Source organism: Pteropus medius, unplaced genomic scaffold (assembly GCF_902729225.1).
Source record: "Pteropus medius unplaced genomic scaffold, Ma_sr-lr_union100, whole genome shotgun sequence".
NCBI classification, from domain to species: domain Eukaryota; kingdom Metazoa; phylum Chordata; class Mammalia; order Chiroptera; family Pteropodidae; genus Pteropus; species Pteropus medius.
The window spans coordinates 13,742,232-13,764,873 of record NW_024342471.1 but is presented as its reverse complement, the minus strand read 5'-3'; the positions used below and the strand labels follow the sequence as shown (position 1 = coordinate 13,764,873).

Genomic DNA, 22,642 nt, shown 5'->3' with positions numbered 1-22,642 from the left:
AATTGAGTTCCGCTTTTCCAAAACCAGCTTATCATTCCCACTCTTTCAAATAGTGCACGCACATGTCAGAAAAATTAGAGAGTTTAGAGGGAGGTTACGCGCGCGCGCGCGCGCACACACACACACACACACACACACAGAGTTTAAGGGCCACCATCTATAGCAATCCTCCCTTCCCAAAGGATACAAAGCACAGACTGGAGTCCAGGAAGATGCTGTGAATTGTTACATGTCACGTTGGTGACGTCAGCCAAGCCAAGCTGGCTCTGCCACATTCCACAAACTGGCAACTGGTTCCCTGCCAGCTACCCCCTGCTCCCTCCAGTTCCCTCCCACACACTCAAGGAGCCCCAGCTGTAGCACAGAACCACACCCATCCCAGTGGGGTCTCACTCCACTGAGCCCTGAAATGCCTGTGTCCACTCACCTCTTCTTCTTGGACTCTCCTGTTCTTGCTCCAGAAAATACTGAACACTTCTTCCTGAGGGTCCCTTCCTACTCTTTCCCATGTGCCTGGTTTTCAGCCTGTTCCTTTGCAGGAATACTTTTTTATCTGAGTCTCCCCTAGCCAAGATGACCAGGAGTTTGAACTAAAGAAAGTACAGGGGTGTCCTTCTATCAGCAGGGACTATGGCATTTGTGGGGGCCAGAGACACCAAAAAAGATATGGAGATGTAGGCGCTGGCCAGTGAATGGAGAGCAACTGTCTGTACCTGAAACATCTGGTCATTGGATGTCCTGTAGACATAACATCTGAGAGACGGACTGAGTGCCTTAGTTTCCATCCAGATGTTCTTTAGACCCAGACCATTACATGAAATCATTAGTTGCTCTTGGCAACACGCCCAGGAGTTCCAAATCAGGCAGATTCCTAAAGGGACTTTCCGTAAAGCGTTGAAGGGTATTACCATGAAAAGTGACTTATGGAGCATCAGAAAGAAGGAGTGACAAAGAGATGACCCTACCAAGAGTCCTCTGCCTCTACTCTCCAGATCCGTAGGGTCTTGTTTAAACCAGAGTGTACAAATAGAGATTTACTGCTTCAGGATATAGCATCTCAGACCCACCCCGGCCTCCGCCCACAAGGCCTAGGCTGGCTGACCCAAGGCTAAAAGAGAAGTCTCTGGTACTGCTGTCCTTTGTGGATGCGAAGGACTGGGAGGGAAATCACATGCAACCTCCACTGGTGTCATTGGATGTGTAGGAGGACCCAGAGCAAAAGCTTTTGGACAAGGATGCAGGCGCCACGTGAACAGAGACACCATGTGGCCTGGAAGGTTGGCTCAGCGGCCAGGTGATGATAACATGCTCCTAGAACCAAAGAAACATCAAGCTAAATAAACTCTCAAAGCTCATCTAATCCAACCCCCCTATTATGTAAATGGAAACTTGGGGCTCAGACGCAGAAAGTGACTTACCCAAGGTCAAAAGCAGGTTCATGGCATGCATGGAATTCAGACTATAGCTCATGACTCAGGCTAAGGCTTTTGCCATTGCCTTACCTTGCGTTTGCCAGGGCACCCGCTCCTCATCACTGCTGATGTGGCTTTAGGATCAGCAGGTACCTGGGGTGTACCCCGGAATCTGGCTTACCTCTTCAACTCTGTGTTTAGAAACGGGGGAGGCCGCAGTGGAACCTTCTGTGCCATCTGCAGTGTGTGTGAGATGATCCAGCAGCAAAATATCATTGACGTGTTCCACATCGTGAAAACGCTCCGTAACAACAAGTCCAACATGGTGGAGACCCTGGTGAGTGTCCCAAGAATTATTCTCCGATAGCCAGCAGGTGACTCTAATTCCCTTGGCCTGAAAAAAGAAACAGCATCAAATAGTAAAAACACTCAACATCTGGGTGCTTACCGAGCACCTGCAGTCCACACCCTTTGCCCACTCTGCTACCTGCTCTGCTTCCTTCCCTCCCAGCCTCTCTCTTCTCTTTCCTACAGAGCAGTCCAAATATTAATCCCGGTACACCCCACTCTGTTTTACTTTCTGCCCATTCTTTAGGAACGTACCACCAATTCAGGCTTAGAGGAAGGGATTCTGGATTAGTAGAGTGTGAACTACATTTTCAATTCGGTCCAATCCTATTCTAATTGCCTTTTACAGTATAAAGTATTGGCATAGGACACTGTGGCGAAAGGGAAGGAAAGAGACTGGGCAGGCAAAGCCCCAGCGATAAGACCTGATGCGGTGATGGAGATGGACCATACGCCAGGAACTTTAACACAAGTCTTTAAACCTACTCTAAGTGTGGTCCTACTCAACATCTGGTCCACAGACCAGCAGCACTGGTATCGCGTGGGAGCTCGGTGGAAATGCAGAACCCTGGGCCCCCCTCCAGATCTCTTGAATCAGAATCTGCGTGGATAACTTTGAGTTCACTGTTCACATCATGTAGACAGCTTTCTCCTAAGTCTGTATCTCTAAACTAAACGCGTTTTCCCGTTCCTTTTTATCTCTCCCTTGTCCCCCCTTCTCCCTCTCTGCCTCTCCTCTCAGGAACAGTATAAATTTGTATACGAGGTGGCGCTGGAATATTTAAGCTCCTTTTAGCCCGATGGGACAGGAAACCTGCCGGAGTCCAGAGGCGGCTGCAGCCAGGCCCCCTTTTCTGTGGATGGCAGGGACTGGGCTCAGGGGCTACGAGGCGGCACCCTGCCCAACTCCAAGGAGAATCCTGGTGGTCCTGTGGTCGCGGTGGGCTCTGCACCTTCTGAGGGTCTCCTATAGTTGTGGGGGATGCGGCTCTGAAAGGCCCAGGCTTCCCTTCCACACCCAACCAGCCACAGCCACGGGCCACGTACCCATAACAAGGCCCTGGATTTCTCGGTTCCCTGACCTCTTACTTTGGCTCCTTCCAAGTGCGTGAACCTCATGGCAAGCCGACTGTGTGGGTGCTGGGAGCGCAGGCTCGGCAGCACCTCCCAGTGGGAGGGGGGATGTATCTGCTCCTCCTCCACGCCATCATGGAGATGACTGGGTTCTTGGGGTCCCTGCTCTGCTACCCGCTGCAGTCTCCTTCAGTGACTTCTGGCACCAGACACCTGGATCATGTGACCTGAGGATGCTCCCTGAGACCACAACAGAGGCCCCCGCCCTGCCACCTAACCTGCATGGAGCTTGGCCCACCACCATTCTGTACCCCTCCCCGAGCCTGGGCCCTGACCTTCTGTCATTCACTGGCCAGCCTGCTGTGCCTACAGCAATCTTCGATAAAGGTTTTCTTTGCTTTTTTGTGGTCAGTGGGAGGGGGTGGAACTGTAGGGAACCTGGCTGCTCCCCTTTGTCTTTGTGAAAGGGGGCCACCACCATGAGACAGGGCTCTTGCTGACCTTGTGTCCTTTGGGTGGCAGGATAAGATTTAATTATTTTCCAAAGTGTATATTAAAAGAAACTTTCTTGGTGGGGAGGGTGTAAAAATCTTAGTTTCTTATGTCAAAAAAAAAAAAAAAAAGCAAGGAATGAAGTTTGGATATGTGGCTATAAGAAAAAACTCTCTGGCCTATCATCTTTCCTGGGAATGTCTTTAAAAGGTCCCACCCTGGGACAGCACATCGAGCAAGGGAGAGATGGGCTCGTCTGAGGACAGTCCCTTTGGTTTCTGGGACACATAGCGCACCAGCATTGAGTGTAATCTTGGATCTCCAAATTCAAACTCCTAGAGAAACCTCGCTGTCGTCTTGAAAAAGGCTATTGTGGACCCGGTTATGCTTTGGTTTAAAATAGGCCAGGAGGCCCATGGCTGGGAAAATAGGCTCTTGCCCAAAGTATAGTTGAGTCGATGGCAGGGGACCAACACTTGCTAGGCATCTACTGTATGCCAGGCGCGGCGCAGGCCGTGTGCCATCTCACGTGCTCCTAGAACCCCCACGGGAGATCTGTGAACCTTTCGTCATCTCCATGTTACGACTGAGGAAACCGAGGCATCGCCCTCAGTGATGAAATTCTGGGCCCCAGAGGGGCAGATAATGGCAATGAGACTTATTTTCCTTGTCTCCTTCACCCTTTCTCGGCCAAGTGATTATTTTATGGAGTGAAAATAAGGCCCAACACTTCTCAGCAGAGAACTTCACAAATGAAAAATTTAATTCTTTCTTTCTGATGCCAGTTCTTCTGGGAAGCCCAGAATTTCAGATATATTTTAGTACCTTATTCCCGGCTCCCCAGGAAAGCTAGTCTCATCTAATTTCTTAGCCAGTGAAAACAATCCCCTGTGCCCTCAGGCTATGAGGTCTGCCAGGGACGCCCTCTCTGCCTAGGTCTCTAGCAGGTGCTTAGGCATAGTACCTGACAGTCTCAGGGTGGCCTGGGAATGAAGAAGCTCCATCTTGGAGGCTAGTCCAGCCCTACACAGGGCATGAAGAGCACAGAATTCAATAAGGCACCCTGTTCTCCCTCAGGAGCTCACTATATATTGGGGAAACTGAACCACAGTGCGGCATACGAGTGCCAAATGAGCATAGAAGCAAGAGACTCTGCCTAGGGCTTCCTGGAGGAGGTGACATCCATCCCAGCTGGGTCTCAACAGGCAGAAAAAAGAAAAAAGAAGAAGAAAAGGATATTCAGGTCAAGGGATGAGCATATGCAATGGCAAAGAGGTGTGAAAAGTCCTTGGGGGGCGGGCAGTATGGTGAGAGGTCAGCCCACCTAGAGCAGAGCACGGCAGGAGAAGGGCAGACGAGCCAGCGTCCAGAGACGAACGCTCTGCCAAGATGCAGACTTCGCCTCGTGGGCAACAAGGAGCTTCCAAGGGATGCGCTCGGCTCAGTGTTGGAGAAGGCTCCCCCTGGGGCCGAGGGACGGCCTCTTTCCTTTCATCAGACACTGTGAAAACATTCCCTTAAGCCTGTACTCTTTCACATCACATCTATTTGTCTGTCTGCTCATTATTTTGTTGCTGGAACAAAATATGCAGTGGATGATGAGATTCTTCTTCTGTGAGAAACCAAGGGTCTACCACAGAGCAGGGGGACCAACCCAGAGCCCACGAGGAGGGGACATGAAAGGAGCCCACAGGAGCTGCTCCCATTGGTGTGGGCTCTGGAGCCGTCTGGCAGTCTGGGGACACCAGACTTGATCAAGGAAGGGCTGTCACTTTGGAGGTTCAAAAGAAAGCATCTCAAAGCAAAGGAAGGCAAAGGAACCCCACTATAAAATCCCTCTTCTCCTTTTATGGGCCCCTTCCCGGGTGTGCTTGAGCAGGTCCCCAGGCTCCAGCCCCCACTGGTCCCGCTGACTTCCTCTGGCTCCAGTCCACTGGTCCAGCCGGCCTTCCCCCAGCCTTCAAAGAGCCTGCAGCATAGCAAATCCTCCTGTGACATGTTCTTTCCTCAGTCTTGGTTCATCCATACAGAATTAGAGGGAGGGGGTGCCTGTCTAACACAAATCTTAGGATTTATTCTGCTCAGAAAGAGGGTAAAATAGCTGGCAGATAAAAATGGCAGTGGCTTTTATCATTTCAAATGGTAGAAATTTAAAAATGTGACTTCAGGGAGAAGGAAAATTATAAAAACTCTGGCCATGGGGGTGGTAACCCAAGGACCAGTGATGGTTCCCACAGTTTGTCCCCTCATTTCCTCACAACCCAACCACCTTCCAAGAAGGCAGGGCAATGAACAGGTCTTAGGCCAGGTTACACAGGAAGAAACTGAGGCTTATGGACATGATGCCTTCCCTAAGATCCCACATGACAAGTATGTGGGGCAGGGCTTGGGTTAGATGTACCCAAGAATTTGGACTTGATCCCTTCCCTTGGAAATCTAAGCAAACAGCACCTCCCATAAGGTATCCTCCCATCCCTCCCCACTTATAGGTGGGCTCACCTTTCACTATGCAGAGGAAAATAGTATTCATGCTCTCTGAGTCTCCACAAGAGGGGCTACCTTCCTGTCTCTGGGGTGCCAATGAGAGTGCCCTCATCTGGTACAGAGCCTCATGGTTCTCACCTCCTCGTTATGGACCCGGTCAGGAGAAAACACAAGGAATTAATGAGAAGCCAGGAACCACCCCCACCTGCAAATGTTTATGGCCTAGATAGCTTCAGGATATGTCTTACCTGTGCCCCAACATTGTGTCTTCTCACTCTTTCTGGTGTGAAATCCTGGTTCACCCAGGGGCCTCTGAGCCTCTAGATGGATGGCTAACACACACCTCCCTTTGTGAGAACAGAAAGCATCAGCTTGCTTTTGTGCTAGCCCTCTCTTTGGAGCAATGGCCTGCCAGATGTCAGCCTTCACATGGAACCAGAAGACCCTGTGCTGGAGACTCCAACATGTGAGCTCACTGAATTCCTTCAACATTCCTAAGAAGTGTTTGTGATCGTCATCATTTTACAGATGAGGGAATGGAAGTTTAGAGCAGAGAAATCATTCGCCCACAGTTCCACACCAGTAAGAGGGAGCCAGGATTTAAACTGGTTCTTTTGACTTCAGAGACAATATTTTTACACCACTGTATCTCAGATCTTCCCATGGGACTACCCATAACGGCAAAGATGAGAGTGAAACAGATACCCAATGGATCTTGTAAAGCCCAAAGCAGGCAATGGTGAGCTTAAAATTGCCTTCATAGTTTCATGCTTTGCTTTAACAACTCATACAATATTTGTATTCTACTCTAATTTAGCTTGATTTGTTTTAATATGACTGTATGAATATTTTTAAACCACACGTACCCTATCCCTCATGTTCCTTTGATGCCCTCAACTCACTATGATGCACCCTAGGACATAATGAGTCTGAGAGCTACAGTCCATCTGCTTCCTCCTGAGGCCAACTGCAGACTCAAGCTCAAGCCCAGGTCACCTTTCCTTAGGCAGATCCTTTAGTGTGCGGTACACTGACCTCACTGTTCGTGAGCTGATCTTGACTCAAGTCTCCTCAACTCAAGTTGGACGCTGGAAGGAATCTGTTGGAATACACTAGAATGATAAGGACATACCCATCAGGCGTGACAAAGGCTAAGCCCATAGTATCCAAAAGGGAAGAGAGAAAATAGACACAGCCTTACCCACAGATTCCTGAATATAGGGGTCATTTGAAGGTAGTGCCCTTCATCCAGGTAGAGTCACATGGTTGCTAATATGGGCAAATGTGAGGATATACTTCACAGGAGGGGCTGTGGTCTGGAAGGATCCTCACTTTACTTCAGCTGCACATACTTACTGGATTCCTACAATATGCAGGGCCCTGGGTGGGGGTGAAATGTGTGTGGGGGGGGGGAAAGGACCTGAAGCACAGGTTACTGTGGTGCAGTTCATCCATTGGTGAGTCATTAGGTTGTAGTAGAGAGCTCAGTCATCAGTTCTAATCCCAACCCAGGCATTTCTTGGCTATAGAACGTTGGGCCAACCAGTTAATGGGAAAAGGTGTGAAAAGGTGTGAAAAGGCTTTGGCCAAGTAGAAGAGGTAGATTTGGAAAGCTTCAGGAAAGAAAACGAGAAAGCAAGGCCAAGGAGTTGGGACCCACAAGGAATACTCAGAACCAAGGATGCCTAGGGACAGTTGAGCAAAGTGGTCACTTCTATGACACAGCAGGACAGGGGATAGGGAAGGAGTGGCCAGAACCACTTGGAACAAGAACGTTGCTTTATAATAAGTCTCAATGTCTTGGAGCAAAGATCGAATCTTCCCTCTGACCAATCATGTTCCTTCGTCATCTGTTCCCCATTGCTAAGCTAGGACCCTCACCAGGATCCACATTTCTTCAGCTCTGGTGTGAATCCCTGTTGTGTGCATTGAGGTGTCAGTCTAGCAAGACTGCTGCAGAAGCGAGGCCCAGAGAAGGGCAGCCAGGCACTCGTCATGTCATCTGTGCAGGAGTAACTGTCCAACCCAGATCCAGAGACACTGAAGGAGACTGATAATTCTCCTGTACCTCACTGCCTTAGAACAGAATGAATGGAGCCGCCCTCCCTTAGCCTGCATCTGGTCACTCCTGTTGCTGGACAGACAGGCCATCAGCACCAAGCTGAGTCACGGGTAATGTATGGAAAACATCGGTCAGCCCAAGGCTAAGATGAGCAGGATGCTAATCCTAAACCATAAGGCCAACAGGTTGTGTTGGGCCAAGGTCTCTGGGAACAAATGGTCAACCCAAGCTGCAGGGGGCATCAGGAGATGAGACATGAGTCACGTGGCCATTTTCATCCCAAAGTCCTGACTTGGCTTCCCCACCATCTAACTAGTCTGAGTTCCTTCTCAGCTAAGGATACCAGCTCCAAATTACACCAAGTGAGACAGGGAAGTGGGCAGAGTGAATCCAACTAGGGGATGCCAGCTGAGACCCAGCCTTCTTCCTAATTCCTATGCAAGGGAATTCCCATGCAAGAGAAAACCCATGTTGGAAGTTTTCCACATGTATGTGTCTAGAAATGAGAGGATGCATTTTCGCTTCGCAGCAGACATCTGCCTTTGAGGTCATACATTGTCTGAGTGGCAGGGAGAGAAGTCAGTGACAGAAAATGAAGGGGGCTCCAGTGTCCTCTGACAGATATTTCAGGGTCATGGACATGATACTCAGAAACACAGCAGAGGTGTCTAAGCCATATTTGTGCTCGTGAGCAAACTCTCTTCTAGTTTATTGGTAACGAGAGATAGACTTTTGCATGACACTGGCTGGCTACACAACTGTCTTGCAGAGAGACCATCTCTTACATCCCTCCTGCCTACCTCCAGAAGAGGTCAACAAAGGGGCCACATTCACCCCCTGAAATCCACCCATGAATGTGAGGTCCCCAAGAGGAGGAGTCAGCACCCATAAAAGTGGACCCCAGGCCTGGAATCCTAGTTATCCAAGAGGTTAGGGGAAATCCACTGGGGCTAATACAAGGGATGTGGGAGGACTCAGAGGGATGGCAGAGGGTCCGTGGGGAAGATCCAGTGGGGCTGGATTACCATGGAAGGTCCTTCTGGATCTGAGAGCTGCCTAGAGTGGTGAGATTTGAAGCGTGATCCTTGGTCGGTATGTTCAGAGAATGAGAGTCCAGGGGCCTTAGACAGAAAGGTATTGGTATGAAGCCTGGAGCATGGGGTAATTAGTCTAATTCATGGTTCCTTGGTGAGTGGGATTCTTAGATTTAGGAGAAGAGGGAGAATGTGAAGTAACCTGCCAAATTTGCAAAACTGAGTCCCTGTACGTGTACTTCAGTGCCTTTGGGCTTATGAATGCAAATCGGTGGGTCTCCAACGTGATGGTCCAACAAACTCTGTGCCCACCAGGCCCCTATCTCTTCCATGGAAGACTGATATAAGGTGATCCTTCGGTCAAGTCCCCAGGGCAGTCTAGAGGCTTAGAGGGCAAAGTGGTGTCACCCCAGGTCAAATCGGTCTTCTGAAATGTCAGACACAACACTAGTACCCATATCCTCGACAGGTCTGCAGCTTGTTAGACAAATTCAAGCACAGTTTGCTAATCCCAGGTCACTCCTATGAGTGGAACTAGGACCGATGATGGGTGAAACTTAATAGCTGTAAGAAAGAACTTGATGTCTGCCAGAGAAGATGAGCTGCCCTTCTCAGCAGGGGTCCAGCAGAAGCCAGAGGTCTCTTTAAAAGGAAGCAGGAACATTGAGATGGCCTTTAAGTTTCTTCCACCCTAGATAGGTAAGATCTTATGGAGCTGAGATCATGTTTGAATTCCTTCATTCCTGCAGAGCATAAAGCCAAGCAAGTCGTGCTTGGTTTATGTAAGTTAAATCTCCCTATTTCCTGCCCAAGTCTCCCCACCATGCAGGCCAAGATGCTGCTCTGGCTACATATCCACGGCTCATCCTGACTAGTGATCACCAAACAGCCCAGAGAGAGCACCTGTTTTTCCATAGGGCCAGTGCCCACCAAGATCTCTGATTAGACCAGCCATAATTCAGACCCAGAGGCCAAAAAAGCTGTCAGTGATAGCCAGAACCAGTTAAAGGCCCAGGCAGGACCCAGAGCAGGGCTTGCTTGCCATACACTTTATCTCCAGAAGTTAATTCTACCCCGACTTCCTACTCGAGGCCTGTTGAAGCAGACTGCAAAGCAAAAGCACAGTGACAGTTGAGACATGATTATAATTATCCCCACTGTTATCCATTTCATTGCCAGGTGGATCCTGAGCTAGCCCAGGTTAAGCCAGGTAACCCTTATTGGCAATCAGACTCAAAAGCACTTTCCTACCTTCTCTTTTCACCCTACATTCTACTACCCAATGAAAGGCAAAGGGTCAGGGCTTCTACCATTGCCTTGATTACTGGACGCCGTCATCGCCCTCTAGGGCCATCATGGGGTTCCCACTCAACTCCACGGAGACCAATATTTTCACGTCCACCGGGCATATGACATTGCATGAGACCAAAGTCTCCACTCTGTTTGCAGCCTCCGCCGTGAACCCCAATGGCCTGCACGTGTACAGTTTGGGTGTTCGATAGATAAAGCACGTATGAGAAGAGAAAACAAAATAAATCGACTTTTAAAAAGAGCCAGCACTGTGCTGTCAATGTTCTGTTTGGTTTTTTTTTTTTCCTTTTCCTTTCCAATTCTAGCTTAAAAAAGCAGAAGGTAAATAATGTCAGGTCAATGAATATCAGATATATTTTTTGACTGTACATTACAGTGAAGTGTAATCTTTTTACACCTGCAAGTCCATCTTATTTATTCTTGTAAATGTTCCCTGACAATGTTTGTAATATGGCTGTGTTGAAAATCTATACAATAAAGCTGTGACCCTGAGATTCATGTTTTCCTAAGACATTCGCCCTGGTGTCTTTCTGAGGTTGGGTGGGGGTGAGGTGGAGACAAGCTAGAGGAGGAGGAGAAGAGAATGCCATTAAAGACTGGGTTTCTTTAAATCTGTGTTCATTCGATCCTCACATCTATGACACAGGAAATATGTGTCATCCCTTCTTTGAAGGTGAGAAAGTTAAGGTTCATAAATATTAAGAGACTTTCTGCGATTGTACATTGCACTAGTAAAAGGGTTTTCCTCAAGTGTGGTCGGTAGAGCACTAGCATTAGAACCCGTCAGGAAGTCTGTTAAACATACAAAGTTCCAAGCCCCTACGGAATCACAGTTTCAGGATCTGCATGTTCTGCATATTAACAAGCTGCCTGGATGTACCAATTAGCTATTGCTGCATAATGTACCACCCCAAAGCTCAGTGACTTGAAACAACAGTCTTTTATGGAGGTCAGATGAGGCTTGACTGGTCTAGGCTGAGCTCAGCTAATCTCAGCTGCCCTGTTCATGTCTTGGCTAAGGTCTCTACTCTAGGCCAGGCTTGCTTAGGGCACCTTGGCTGGTGCAGCTCTGCTCCATGTGTCTTTCATCCTCCCCTGGGCCAGCAAGCTAGTCTAGGCAAATGCTTCTCATGGTGATGGCAGGAGCATGAGAGAGAAAGTCCAACCTCATAAGTTGTTTTGAGTCATGTCTGCAACATCCTGTTGGACAAAGCTGGTCGTATGACATACTCAGAATAAAAGGGAAGGGAAATATACTCCACCTCTTGACAAAGACCTTGCTTCTCAATGTTCCAGTAAATGCTGAGATTAAGTACCAAACCCATGGGGCCAGATGCAGCCTTTAACCCTCTCATCTCAGAAGGCGGCTCCCAGATCATCTACATCAGTTCCCCTGAGAAACTTCAGGGGAATCTGATTCAATAGGTCCAGGGTGGGAGTCTGATTCAATAGGTCCAGGATGGGTCTCAGGAATCTGCATGCTTACCAAGGGCCCCAGGTGATGGTAATACATGCTGAAGTTAGGCGAGCACTGTTTTAAATGCCGTTGCTGTTAAAAAGGGACAGATAGGGCCCAAGGGGACAAGGAGACAAACCAGTTCCCAAACTAGGATATGAGGCTGCCAATCTCTGAGTTGGATGCACATGCTCTCTGCTTTCCAAGTGAACAGAAGAAACAGCTGGGACCAACTCCTTAGAGTTTACTGATTCCTGAGTTTTTTGTACATATCCAGATATAAGTATAAACTAGAAGTATGAGCCACGGGGCCAGAGTCCAGGCTTCACTTTGCTCTCATTCAGTCTTAGGTTCTTCAACCTATGGGACCTGTATGGAGTCCCCACCAGGTCCCCTGTGAGCCACAGAGCCTGGAGGACATTTGCTTTCCAGCTTGGGTCCTGAGGAGGGAACCTGGTGGCCAGCCAGCTAGTAATCCTTGTCCCTTTGTCCTTAGTCTTGTTAATCTCACTTATTCTGCCTGCTATATTTATTCTTTTGCCATAAATATAATAGTTAGCATTGGAAAAATAAAAGTAGAAAGAAGGAGGCCATCTCACATAACTCCTCATACCAAATATACTTTGGGACTTATCATTTTACCCCAAAATGGAAATGCCTTTTGAAGAGTTATTATAAAAATAGCATATTCTCACTTGAAAAACTCATTTCAAATGGTTTGAGGCATAAGGTAAAAGTCATCACTTCTCAAAGGTCCTTGTTGATATTTTTATGCCATTCCAGACCTATCTATAAAAATATAAACATACATACATTTAATACATAAATGGGATATATATTCTGAGACAGGCTTCTTTCCATTTAACACCATGCTATGGTCATATGTTCATAGAAATATCCTTATATATTCCTTATCTTTCTTGACTCCTTCCCAGCACTCCTGAACCTGAGGCTATGCTGGTTTGGGTACGTTAAGACTCAGGTGCCTTCACAGTGACGCCTTTGGGCCAGCACTCACAGTGAGGGATACCAAGTCCTGTGTGCCCCAACCCTGGAGGCTGACCACAGTGGCACAGTTCTCTTTACCTGTCAGACCTGAGCCAATGTAGGCTTGTAGGATCTGGGGGATCATGCGGCCTAAGCACCACAGTGCCCTCCTCTCTGACTGCCTGTGAGCCAGACGCTTTTATCCCAGACAATCCCCAGAGTTGTTGGTTGAATCTGGAGCCTGGCTTTAAGAGTCATCTGAGCCAGGAAGAAGATTAATATCTCCTTTTGAACGATGATCCTAACGGCTCTTTGTGCCTAGATAGAAGGTGAAGCCATCCCTGTATGGGGTGAGGAGGACGGGACCAAGAAGCTACCCTTGTGGTCTTGACTGATTCCATTTCATGTTACTTTCCTCTACAGTACCTACGAATACATAGTGAAAGCTGGAAACTTGACCACTGAGACACAGAGTGAATCCGGGAGGGATTTCCTGATTATGAGACACGAGGAGCTAAAATGCGAATCATAATCAGCGGCTGATGCTGAATCATGTTTTGCTACCTAGAAAATGTAAAGGGGCCTCCTAGAAAATGAAGTGTTTTCATCCCTCCAGATGGTCTGCACTCACTCAGAAAATTGGTCAATCGTCCATTTCTATCTCCTGGGAGATGAAATGACATTAAGAAAAACCCTCTGTGGGAGGGAGAATGGCAGGAAGAAACTTGTAGAAATGCACACTGAGGATTTTAGCTTTCATGCCCTCCATCTGTTTGGAGCACCCCAGAGAGAGGCAACAGGAGGGGAAAGCACATTGTCAGCTGCAAATGTACAAGACAGCGTAAAGTAGATACTCACTGTATCATTTTGACTATTCTCAATCTCATCTCTTATCTCCTCCATAGCTGTACTGACCATTTCCAAGCTTCTGCAGGCTTCACACTGGGGCATCCCATGGGCCCGCCCCTCAGACGGGCTCTGCGCCCCTCGTTTCTCACCCCATGGCTTCCGATGCTGTGCTCTGAGATGCCCACAGGAACCCACTTAGCACTCACATGTGTGCCACCCAGGAACGTGGGGAGTTAACTCTCCTGTAATCTTTGACCAACAGGAGACTGGAGACTGGAGACAAATGCTTCCTCTATTCTTCCCTCTGAAAGCAGTTCTGAGCTATCTTTCATATAACTTTTCCAGTGGACCCAGAAAAGATAAACATGCCCTTGGAGAAGAAGCCAACTCCATAACATGCCTTGTATTGCCTCTCCCCTCCTTCTCCTCTGATTTATACCCCCTACGCTCCTAGTTTCCTGGAATCACATTTCTAAGGAAAACATTGTCTCAGGCTTGGCAGTTAGGGTAACACTAGCTGGGAAACTCGGTTTAAGCTATGCACAATACCCCATCCTCCAGCTGTTAATCTGAGGTGGGACCCTGCCAAGATACTTAGAAGGCTGCCAGCTATCCGGTTAAGGTTTTGATCCAGGGGCAAAAACGGACTTGGTATAAAGTGATTCATATGGGAAAAGCTACGTTCATGTCCTAGGCTCATCCTAAGCATCATGATGTTAATTTGCTACTCAGATTTGGGAAGAGGAGTCCTACCATTTCATATCTTTGCTGAAAATAGCAAGCCTGCCCAGTAAACAATAAGAGGGACTATAAGTGGCCCCACAGGGGCCCTATTTTGAGCACTAGCACAATGGGGTGGTTGGCTAGTGGAATGGGGGAGTATCTGAATAGGAGATTCAGGCCCACAAAGTCGGGAGCCTGCAGCAATACTTACTCTCGGCCTGCCCTTGGCAGGACATGACTCCTGAAGAAGAGTGTAGGCAGCTAGCTCCTAAGGGGAAAAATGTGCCAGGAAAAGATAGGGGGACCGATGTTCCCCCCAACACTAACTGCAGATACGCACCTCTAAAGGGCTGATGAAGCTCCCTATGCTGCGAGCCCTGGCTCTGGCTAAGCCCCCTGCCCCCACAGGCTGCCAGATTTCTGAACTGGCAGAGAAAAATAACAGCAACTCTCAGCTTCCTTCCCCTTCCCTCTTCCTCCCTCCACCACGCTCTCTGGCAGCTCCCAACTCTGAGCAAGCTCAGAACTCTCCCTGTAAGGATGAACAAATAGGAAAACATCATCAGACACATGAAAAGATGCAAGAGTTCAAAGCAGAGGTTCACTTTGAGGAATCAGAGAAAGTGCCTGCCTATGAAATCAAGTCTCTGCCAGGAAGAAAAAAAGACATTTTACAACAAATACAAAGGCAGAAAAACATTAGATTTGATAACTGAATCCAAGAACTTTTTGTTGTATCCAACAAACAAATCGCTGACAACTCCAATCAAGATAAAACGCAAATACTCAAAATTAGAAATCGAAAAGGCATGTAATAGTGAGTAATGAAATTACACAGCATTCTAAAAGAATATTATGAATAACTCCGGTTAGTAGATTTTAAAATCTTGATAAAGTGGATGATTCTGAAAATGTATAAATATAACCAAAATTGGCTCAAAGAATGAAAAACCTGAGTATAGCAATTCTCAGAGAAAAAAATTGTAAGCTATAGTTTTTCCCTAAAAGATACAGGAACAGATAGTTTTATGAGTGAACTTGATCAAATTTTCAAACAATGAAAAAAATTCTTATGTTGTATGTACTATTCCAGAACAATACAAATAAGGGGAAGCTTCCCTATTCATATTATGAATAACATGAAGCTAAAATAGCACAAATACCAAATCTGAAAGAGTAAACACACACACACACACACACAAACACACACACACACACACACACACACACACACACACACACACAGATACACACACACCTGTAAAGCCTCAAGACTAGTCACATTTGTAGATGTAAAGATTTTTACTAAATATTATTTACTATACTTAGCTGCTTTTAAAAAAAATACTATACCATGTCCAAGAAGCCTATATGCCAGGAATTCAAGAATAGTTCAATATTAGTAACTCTATAGGTAAAAGGACAAAGACATGCAATCATCTTAATAGGAACTGAAAAAGCACTTGACAAAATTTAATATCAATTTCTGATTAAATACAACAGTCTCAGAAAGCGAGTAATTATAAAATACTTTATTAGCATAAGTAGTTAAAAAAAAATGAGTAGTAGACATTACCAGAATTCACCCAGCATCTATTTCTCCATTCCATCCAGGCATAAAGGGGTCGTATGACAATTCCTGGCCAATAAGCTTGAGCAGAAATGACATGTATCAATCCTACGCCGAAGTATTTAACTGCTAGTGAGAGCCTCTACAGCATTTTCTTTCCCCATCTCATCAATCAAAGAGGTCTTATGTTCCAGATGGTGCAGGCACAGGATGGGGGAGCCCCCGTCAGCCTGGGTCATTGAACCACCACGCAGAGGACCTTTGTTCCTGGGAGTTACCTGGACCTAGAGAACTTGGCGGTACTCAGCCACTAAGCATTTGGCATTCTATATTACTATAGAATGCCTATTACAAATAGCCAGTGTATTAAATAATATTGAAAAATTAGTGTATCTCCATTAAAATCATTGCTATTATTTACTATTTAGGGCTAATGCCAATCCAACAAATGCAATTAGGCATTTGTTGAAAAAGAGATATTACTGTTAGGGTTACTGTTGCTGTGTAACAAATTAGCCCCAAACAACCATTTTAATTTTGTTCTTAATTTTGTGGGTCAGGAACTCAGGGAGGGGTCATCTGGCCAGTCCTTGTTTAGGGTCTCTCCTGTGGTTACAATCACATCTAAGCAAAGGCTGCAGTCATTTTTCAGCCCTGACCGGGCTGCATGTCCTGGATGGTTCATGCACATGGCTACTATTGCTGGTTGCTGGCTCGGAGGTCAGTTGGGCTATCAACTAAGGTGTCCACATGTGACCTCTCCAGCATGACAGTCTCAGGGTAGTCAGACTCATTGCCTGGCCTCTGCCTTCTCCTGGAGTAAGTGTCCAAAAGATTCTGGCAGAAACTGAGTGACATTTTCTCACCTGGCCTTCTAAGTCACAAAGCATCACTTCTGTTAGATTCTATCGGTTGTAAGGGATTCTCTGAGGTCAGCCCTAATTCAAGGTGAGAGGATACAGACTGGTCCTCTCTAAAAAGAGTGTCAAAGAATTTGTAGACATGTTTTTAAATTGTCACTGTTACTTTGTAAATGAAGATCCAAATTTATCGCAATCAATGATATATGCCTAGTAACCCCCCAATTATTAAGAGTAATAAGGATATTCAGTAAAGGTACGGTTTATAAAATAAGTATGAAAATAAATGGTTTTCCTATTCATATTTGTAGAATGAACTGATGAATTAATTCATTCATCAATGTAGTACCAATTATATGTCAGAAAACACAATGATAAAGAAAGACTGCATTCGCAATAGCAGCACAAAATAGTAAAAACCTAGGACTGAACTTCAGAAATGTGCAAAACTCATATAAAGAAAATCACAGAACTCTATCTCAGGACCTAAAAAAGACAAGAATAAATGAAGAGATGCAGCATATGGGAAGAATAACTATAGTTAAAATGCCAATTCTAGCAAAATTTAAAGAATAGATTTACTTCAGCTTCAATAAAAATCCATGAGTCTTTTAGTAGGTAACTTGAAAAAAAATCATATGAAAGTTTACCTGAAAAAAATTAACACACAAGAATAACCAAATACCTTTCAAATGCTACAATAATTAAAATTATGTAGTACCAATGCAGGAATACAATTTGATCAATTCCTTGGGATTTCTTGTCATCGTAGATATTAAGATATTAAGAAGTTTCACATCTGTCAAGATACAACTTAAATAAAACTGGTTTGATATTATCAAGTATCCACTGATCAAAGGGAAGAGAAAATGAGAGAGAAAACTTCTTTCTTATGTCACCAAAGCAGAGATTTTGTTCTTTGGGGTTTAGTTCCATTCAACTCATTTCACTGTATCCAGTACATCTATTTATGTTAGTGTCTAAGGCCTGAAGTAGTCACATTATTCCTTTGTTTAAATTTGAATTACGTAAACATATTCTATTAGTAAAATAATCAGAGAATTACCAATAAAGTTAAGCCCTCTTTCGTCACCATCCCCAAATCCACAGCCCCTCCCCCACAGACCCCTAAAAGTCCTTTGTCCATCTTACTTCTCCGGGTCCTCTCACTTCTCTAGGCAACCATGAGGGGAAATGGGCTCCAAGGCACTACTCCAAGGATTAAAATCAAGGAAAAGAAATGGCTTTACCTGGTTGAGAATATTGCTCAAGGCCCTTTTGCAGATAAAGTAAGCAGAGAAGGACTAACTTTAATATGTCGACCCCTGGACTGGAATGATGGGTAAAGCCTCCCCCAGGATTTATGCCATATTTCACCATTCAGTTCCAGCAGGTTCTGTGCAAAAATAAGAAGCTGGGTGAGGAATTCTCCTCAGAGGTGAATACATCTGTCTCTTTGAGAGTAGCCTATAAGAGCAATCAGCCATCACTAATGGCTCCAAGTAGGGCCCCGAGAGACACCCAGACAGTTCTGGCATCCAGTTCCCCAGAGATGACGAATTCTGCCCCGAGTCGTGGAATAAGTGCCAGCTAAAACATCGTCAGAGAGGCGCCATATGTCCAAACAGACTGTGGGCGCCTTCAGAGAGGAAATGTGCTAAGGCAACTCACGTCCTGCCTGTCAGAACCAGAAAGACAAAGTGTCCTGGTCACAAAAGCCAAAGAGAGACACATGGTACATACAGAAAGGAACGTGTTGGCCAGTTTTTCCTTTTCCTAAACCACTGGAAAAATATGGGAACTAGAACCATGACTGGGACAAGATGAATATTCTAAACTCTAGGTCTCTTGAAAAAGCATCAGGATTTGTGCCTTTTTAATCACAACAGGGTAAGCCCAGGGAAACGCCTTGCTTCTGAGGAGCATCTTCCAGTTTGCTCACAGGATGGGAAGAAGCGGGCCTGGTTACTTTAACAGTCTTAACTCCCCAAGAAGCAGTGCACCTCGACTCTCACGAGCCCAGTCAACTGGTACGAAGTCATGCGTCACTTTAAGAAAAGGGAGAGGAGAGAGGCCTCTATCTGGGGCTGGGCAAGAGATCAGTTCGGTTGTAGGTCAGGGGTTGAGACATTTGTGGGAAAGAAATACCGTTCCTAGAGGTCATAGGCACAGGGGAGGATTAAATATGCGTGGTGTTGAGCATACTGTCTATGGTTTCAAGTCTGCGAGCTGATGAAATCCCTCTGCAGAGATGTCCCCCGCCCTTACAAGCTGCCCAGAAAGGCATCTATCAGCCTTCAAGGAGATGGATCTAGAGCAGAGACACCCAGCCCTGATCCTTCCTGATGCCTCGAGAGCTTTCCCAGGACCCAGACCCTTCCCTCCAGGGGAAAAATCTTCCCTTCTTTTTAGTTTAGAATTCTCAGCCAGCTCACATGACTATATGTTCTGACAAATGCAGTTGACCCACCTCCGAACCCCGGCTGACTCTATTCAAAAACATCAGAGAGTATACTCTTCTTTGCAGGGCTTCTGCTTAATATTTGCCACAAGGAGTTAGGGGCCTGCACCCCCCACCCAGGAGTGGGTGGTACCTGCAGGAAAAGTCAGCCCCATCCAGCTCTTCTCCAACACTGGCCTGGGGTACCTCCTCTGTTAGCCATCCCCCCCTGCACTGTGGCTTGCTACTAGCATGGCTTGTTTGTCTTCAAAAGACAAAGCTACAAGTGTGTCCGAGACTGTGAATTTAAAAACATACAGTGCCCTGCATCAGGCCTGGAGGAAATGTCAGTAGCGACACCTTTCCAACAACTCAAGCGTGCGACCACAGGAGGAAAATCAAAGCCCTGGGGAGGCTGGACCGCAGATCCCATAAGAATCCCAGGGTGAGATTTTTCAAAGAACCAGAAGACTCATCCGGAAGGTGGCTGCGGACGTAGCCGGAGGGGCGAGAACGCTGGCCTCGAGACTTCCCGGACATTGACAGGGTCTCTCACTCCTACTGTCTCTGCCAAACTACTTCTTTTTGGGTGTTATGCAGATAAAGTAAAATTAATGGAAAACATAAAAGAGGAAGTAGTGATGAAGTTTTAAATGGAGAGTAAAGTAAGACATAATCAACCGGAATAAAATACAAGATTCCAGTAAGAGGATTAAACTATCAAAAATGAGGCTTCTTTTAAAATAATATTCATATTTAACAAAACTTATATACGCCGGCAGAGACATTGGTGTTTACCAACTAGTTTCTGTATTTGTAAATGATATGGGGCCCACGTCACTAATTCTGGCCAATAAACTCTGAAGGGAGACAATACATGTCACTTCCAGTATGAGCTATTTGAGACTCTGGAAACCATGTTTAAGAGGCTTCACAATGTGGACGGAATCTGGACCACCGAGTCCAGCACAGACGGCCCTGGAGACTTACCGGACCCCCATCAGACGCAGCATGAGTGAAAACCAAGCCTTTGCTGGGTTAAGCCAATGAGATTTGGGGGTTTGTTTGTTACTACAGCATGTTTTGATAATACAAGTGCTTATAATTAACTCATTCAACCTTCCTTATAACCGTATAGTACAGGCAGAGAGACTCACATAAACTCACATGTTGAGGGAGAAGAGGCAGAGAAAAGTGCAGTCACTTTTTTCAGTTTTCGTATTTGGCGAGACCTAGGATTCAAATCTAGGGCGGTCTGTGTTCGTAACCACTACGCCAGGCTGGCTCGCACAGACAGAGGCATCTTAAAGTAAAATGCAAGGAACTTCACAACCGTGCACATTTTTCTACAGAAGACTTGGAGTTACTGAAACAGGGCAGAGTAGGGGAGTGTGGAGGCAGGACAGCTGAAGAAAGGTAAGCCCTTCTTCCCATCCCCGTGGGATAAACCTGCCAGTCTCCAAGTTCCATAAAAGAGAGGGAGGCTGGACCCAGAGAGGTCCATTCTAAACTCCAGCCTTTCCAGTTGGACCTTCTCTTTTTGAATTTGCAGTAGAAAGACCCTCACGCTCAGCAGTCAGGGAACCTGAATTCTAGTTCCACGTCTACCAGTAAAATATTGTATGCTTTGAATGATTGCTGAAGGTCTCTTTGGGCTTCGGTTGCTGCGGCTGAAATTTGGGAATCATTATTTCAATCGCATCAGGCTGTGGCAAGTTCAAACCAAACAATACATGTGATTACGCTTTGGGAAGCTGTAAAAAGCTTTGCAAATGTAAATGATTACTTTCATTAGACTGTCAGAATTAAGGAGACAGAAAAGGCCCTCCAAGATCATATCCCCCATTTCATGTACGGGAAAACAGAGGTCTCAGCAAATTGCCCAAGAATAAAAAGGATTATTGGAAGTATGGGTGTTATCTAATCCGGTAATAATGATAATAACAAAGTGTAAGTGAAAGAACCAAGGTCTTGGACCCCAGGCCTTGAGCTACCCCGGGCGTCACTTTTCTCATGGTTATAATTTGAAAGTTTCCAGTTCCTTCTTCCTGTGGCTCAGGTTGCCGCTCTGAGCTCAAGGCAATGGAAAGAAGAGGCAGTCCAGAGTCGTGGCTGAGACTCTCTCCTTTTATGAGTTTCCCTAGTTGTTCAGACACCCCTAAGACCTGAACCTGTGGCTGTCGCTGGGTCTCCTTCTTCTCATTGCCTCCTTGGTGCCGCTGGAACTATCATGTCCCATTTTATGAAATTGCCATTTCTGTAGGTCAAAAAATGGCCAGATATCACCAGTTCACATGATTCAGCCTAACAAAATATAGTGCTGTGCATTAAGTATCCCTGTTGCGTCTCTCCATCCTTGGACCTGACCCTGATACTTGGACCGCCTTCAGACATCTCACACCCCTTTTCCCTTAGGGTAACCATTTCCCATGAAGCTCCTCGGTCTTTATACAAGGAGATGTACTGACTCTCTGAAGAAGGGTGTGAAGTCACGTGAGGTTCCAGGACTGAGGAAGACAAAGGCAGGAGCTCCTGGAAATGGGTCCGAGGCCTCATCAGACTTTGGGAATGGGCCTGCTGAGCCTCAGTTTCCCAAACCCCACTGTTAGAGGGAAGCCTGGGCTTCATCGGGGCCCAGTTGGAAGGCCATTTTGTTTGGAGAAAGATTTCCTTTAGGTGCCTCTCGGAGGCCTCATTCGCTGATCCAGGGAACTGAGGCTTTTCATTTTAATGAGCAAATTCTTGTCACTGCCGCTGCTGCTGGAAACGAGCCTCTGTTTCCATTTCCTTTACAGACTCTGTCAGCTGAGATGCTGAGGGAGGGAGGTGGGGAGATGACTTGGGAGCTGTTCTCTGATGCAATTTCTGGGCTGGTGGGGAGTGGGGTAGCTGAAGCAATGTGAGAGTGGCTGAGATCGCAAGGAAGCAAATCATACACTTAAGGAAATGGCTCAGTGGCTTCAGGACACGGTGACTCGGGTTAGAGCTTCTTGGTGCAACCACACACTTTTGTGCTCTGGAGAAGATGGAGCGTTACGAGGCCCACTCAGGCTCCAGGGGCCCAGCGGATGGGTATGTCACATCTCGAAGTAAGAGAACCTTACTAAAGAGGAAACACAAACACACGAACGCTTTTAACAAAATACCTGGAGATGGAGAGAAACGGAAGATGGCATTTGTCTAATGCATATTTAATACACCTGCGAACTCTCTGAGCTAGAAAGAGCCTCATTGGTCATCCAGTTAGTACCTGATGCACTAGAGAGAGACGGCCTTCCTGAGGTACCACAGATCACGGGAAGACCCTGTTCCTGGTGTTCAGAAAGAGGGAGAAGCTGTCCATGTGACATCTCATGTGAGCAACATGTTTTCTAGAAATAGCCCTAGCATCTCTTCTTTTATGAGTTTCTCTAGTTGTTCAAATTCTCCAAAACTGAGAGAAATCTTGATCCAGGTGAGGACTATAAAAAAATAGGGGTAATTAGGAAAAATATCCTTAAACAGCTAGCCAGGTCAGTAGAAGGAAGGATTATTTGCAGA

The 22,642-nt window shown here is 46.3% G+C and overlaps 1 protein-coding gene and 1 long non-coding RNA gene across 3 annotated transcripts in view; one reads left to right on the top strand and one right to left on the bottom strand.

Annotated features, from left to right (window-relative positions):
- Positions 1-3,457, top strand: part of PTPRT (protein tyrosine phosphatase receptor type T) — a 937,324-nt gene extending 933,867 nt beyond the window's left edge. For both annotated transcript variants that reach the window (XM_039864357.1, XM_039864356.1), the window contains 2 exons: positions 1,614-1,749; positions 2,503-3,457. In XM_039864357.1, coding sequence (XP_039720291.1) covers positions 1,614-1,749; positions 2,503-2,556 — 190 coding nt within the window. In that variant the 3' untranslated portion in view covers positions 2,557-3,457. The remainder of the gene's footprint in view (positions 1-1,613; positions 1,750-2,502) is intronic.
- Positions 1-22,642, bottom strand: part of LOC120603679 (uncharacterized) — a 314,182-nt gene that overhangs the window by 23,499 nt on the left and 268,041 nt on the right. The window contains exon 5 of the long non-coding RNA XR_005653080.1: positions 1,594-1,806. This is a non-coding gene — a long non-coding RNA (uncharacterized LOC120603679). The remainder of the gene's footprint in view (positions 1-1,593; positions 1,807-22,642) is intronic.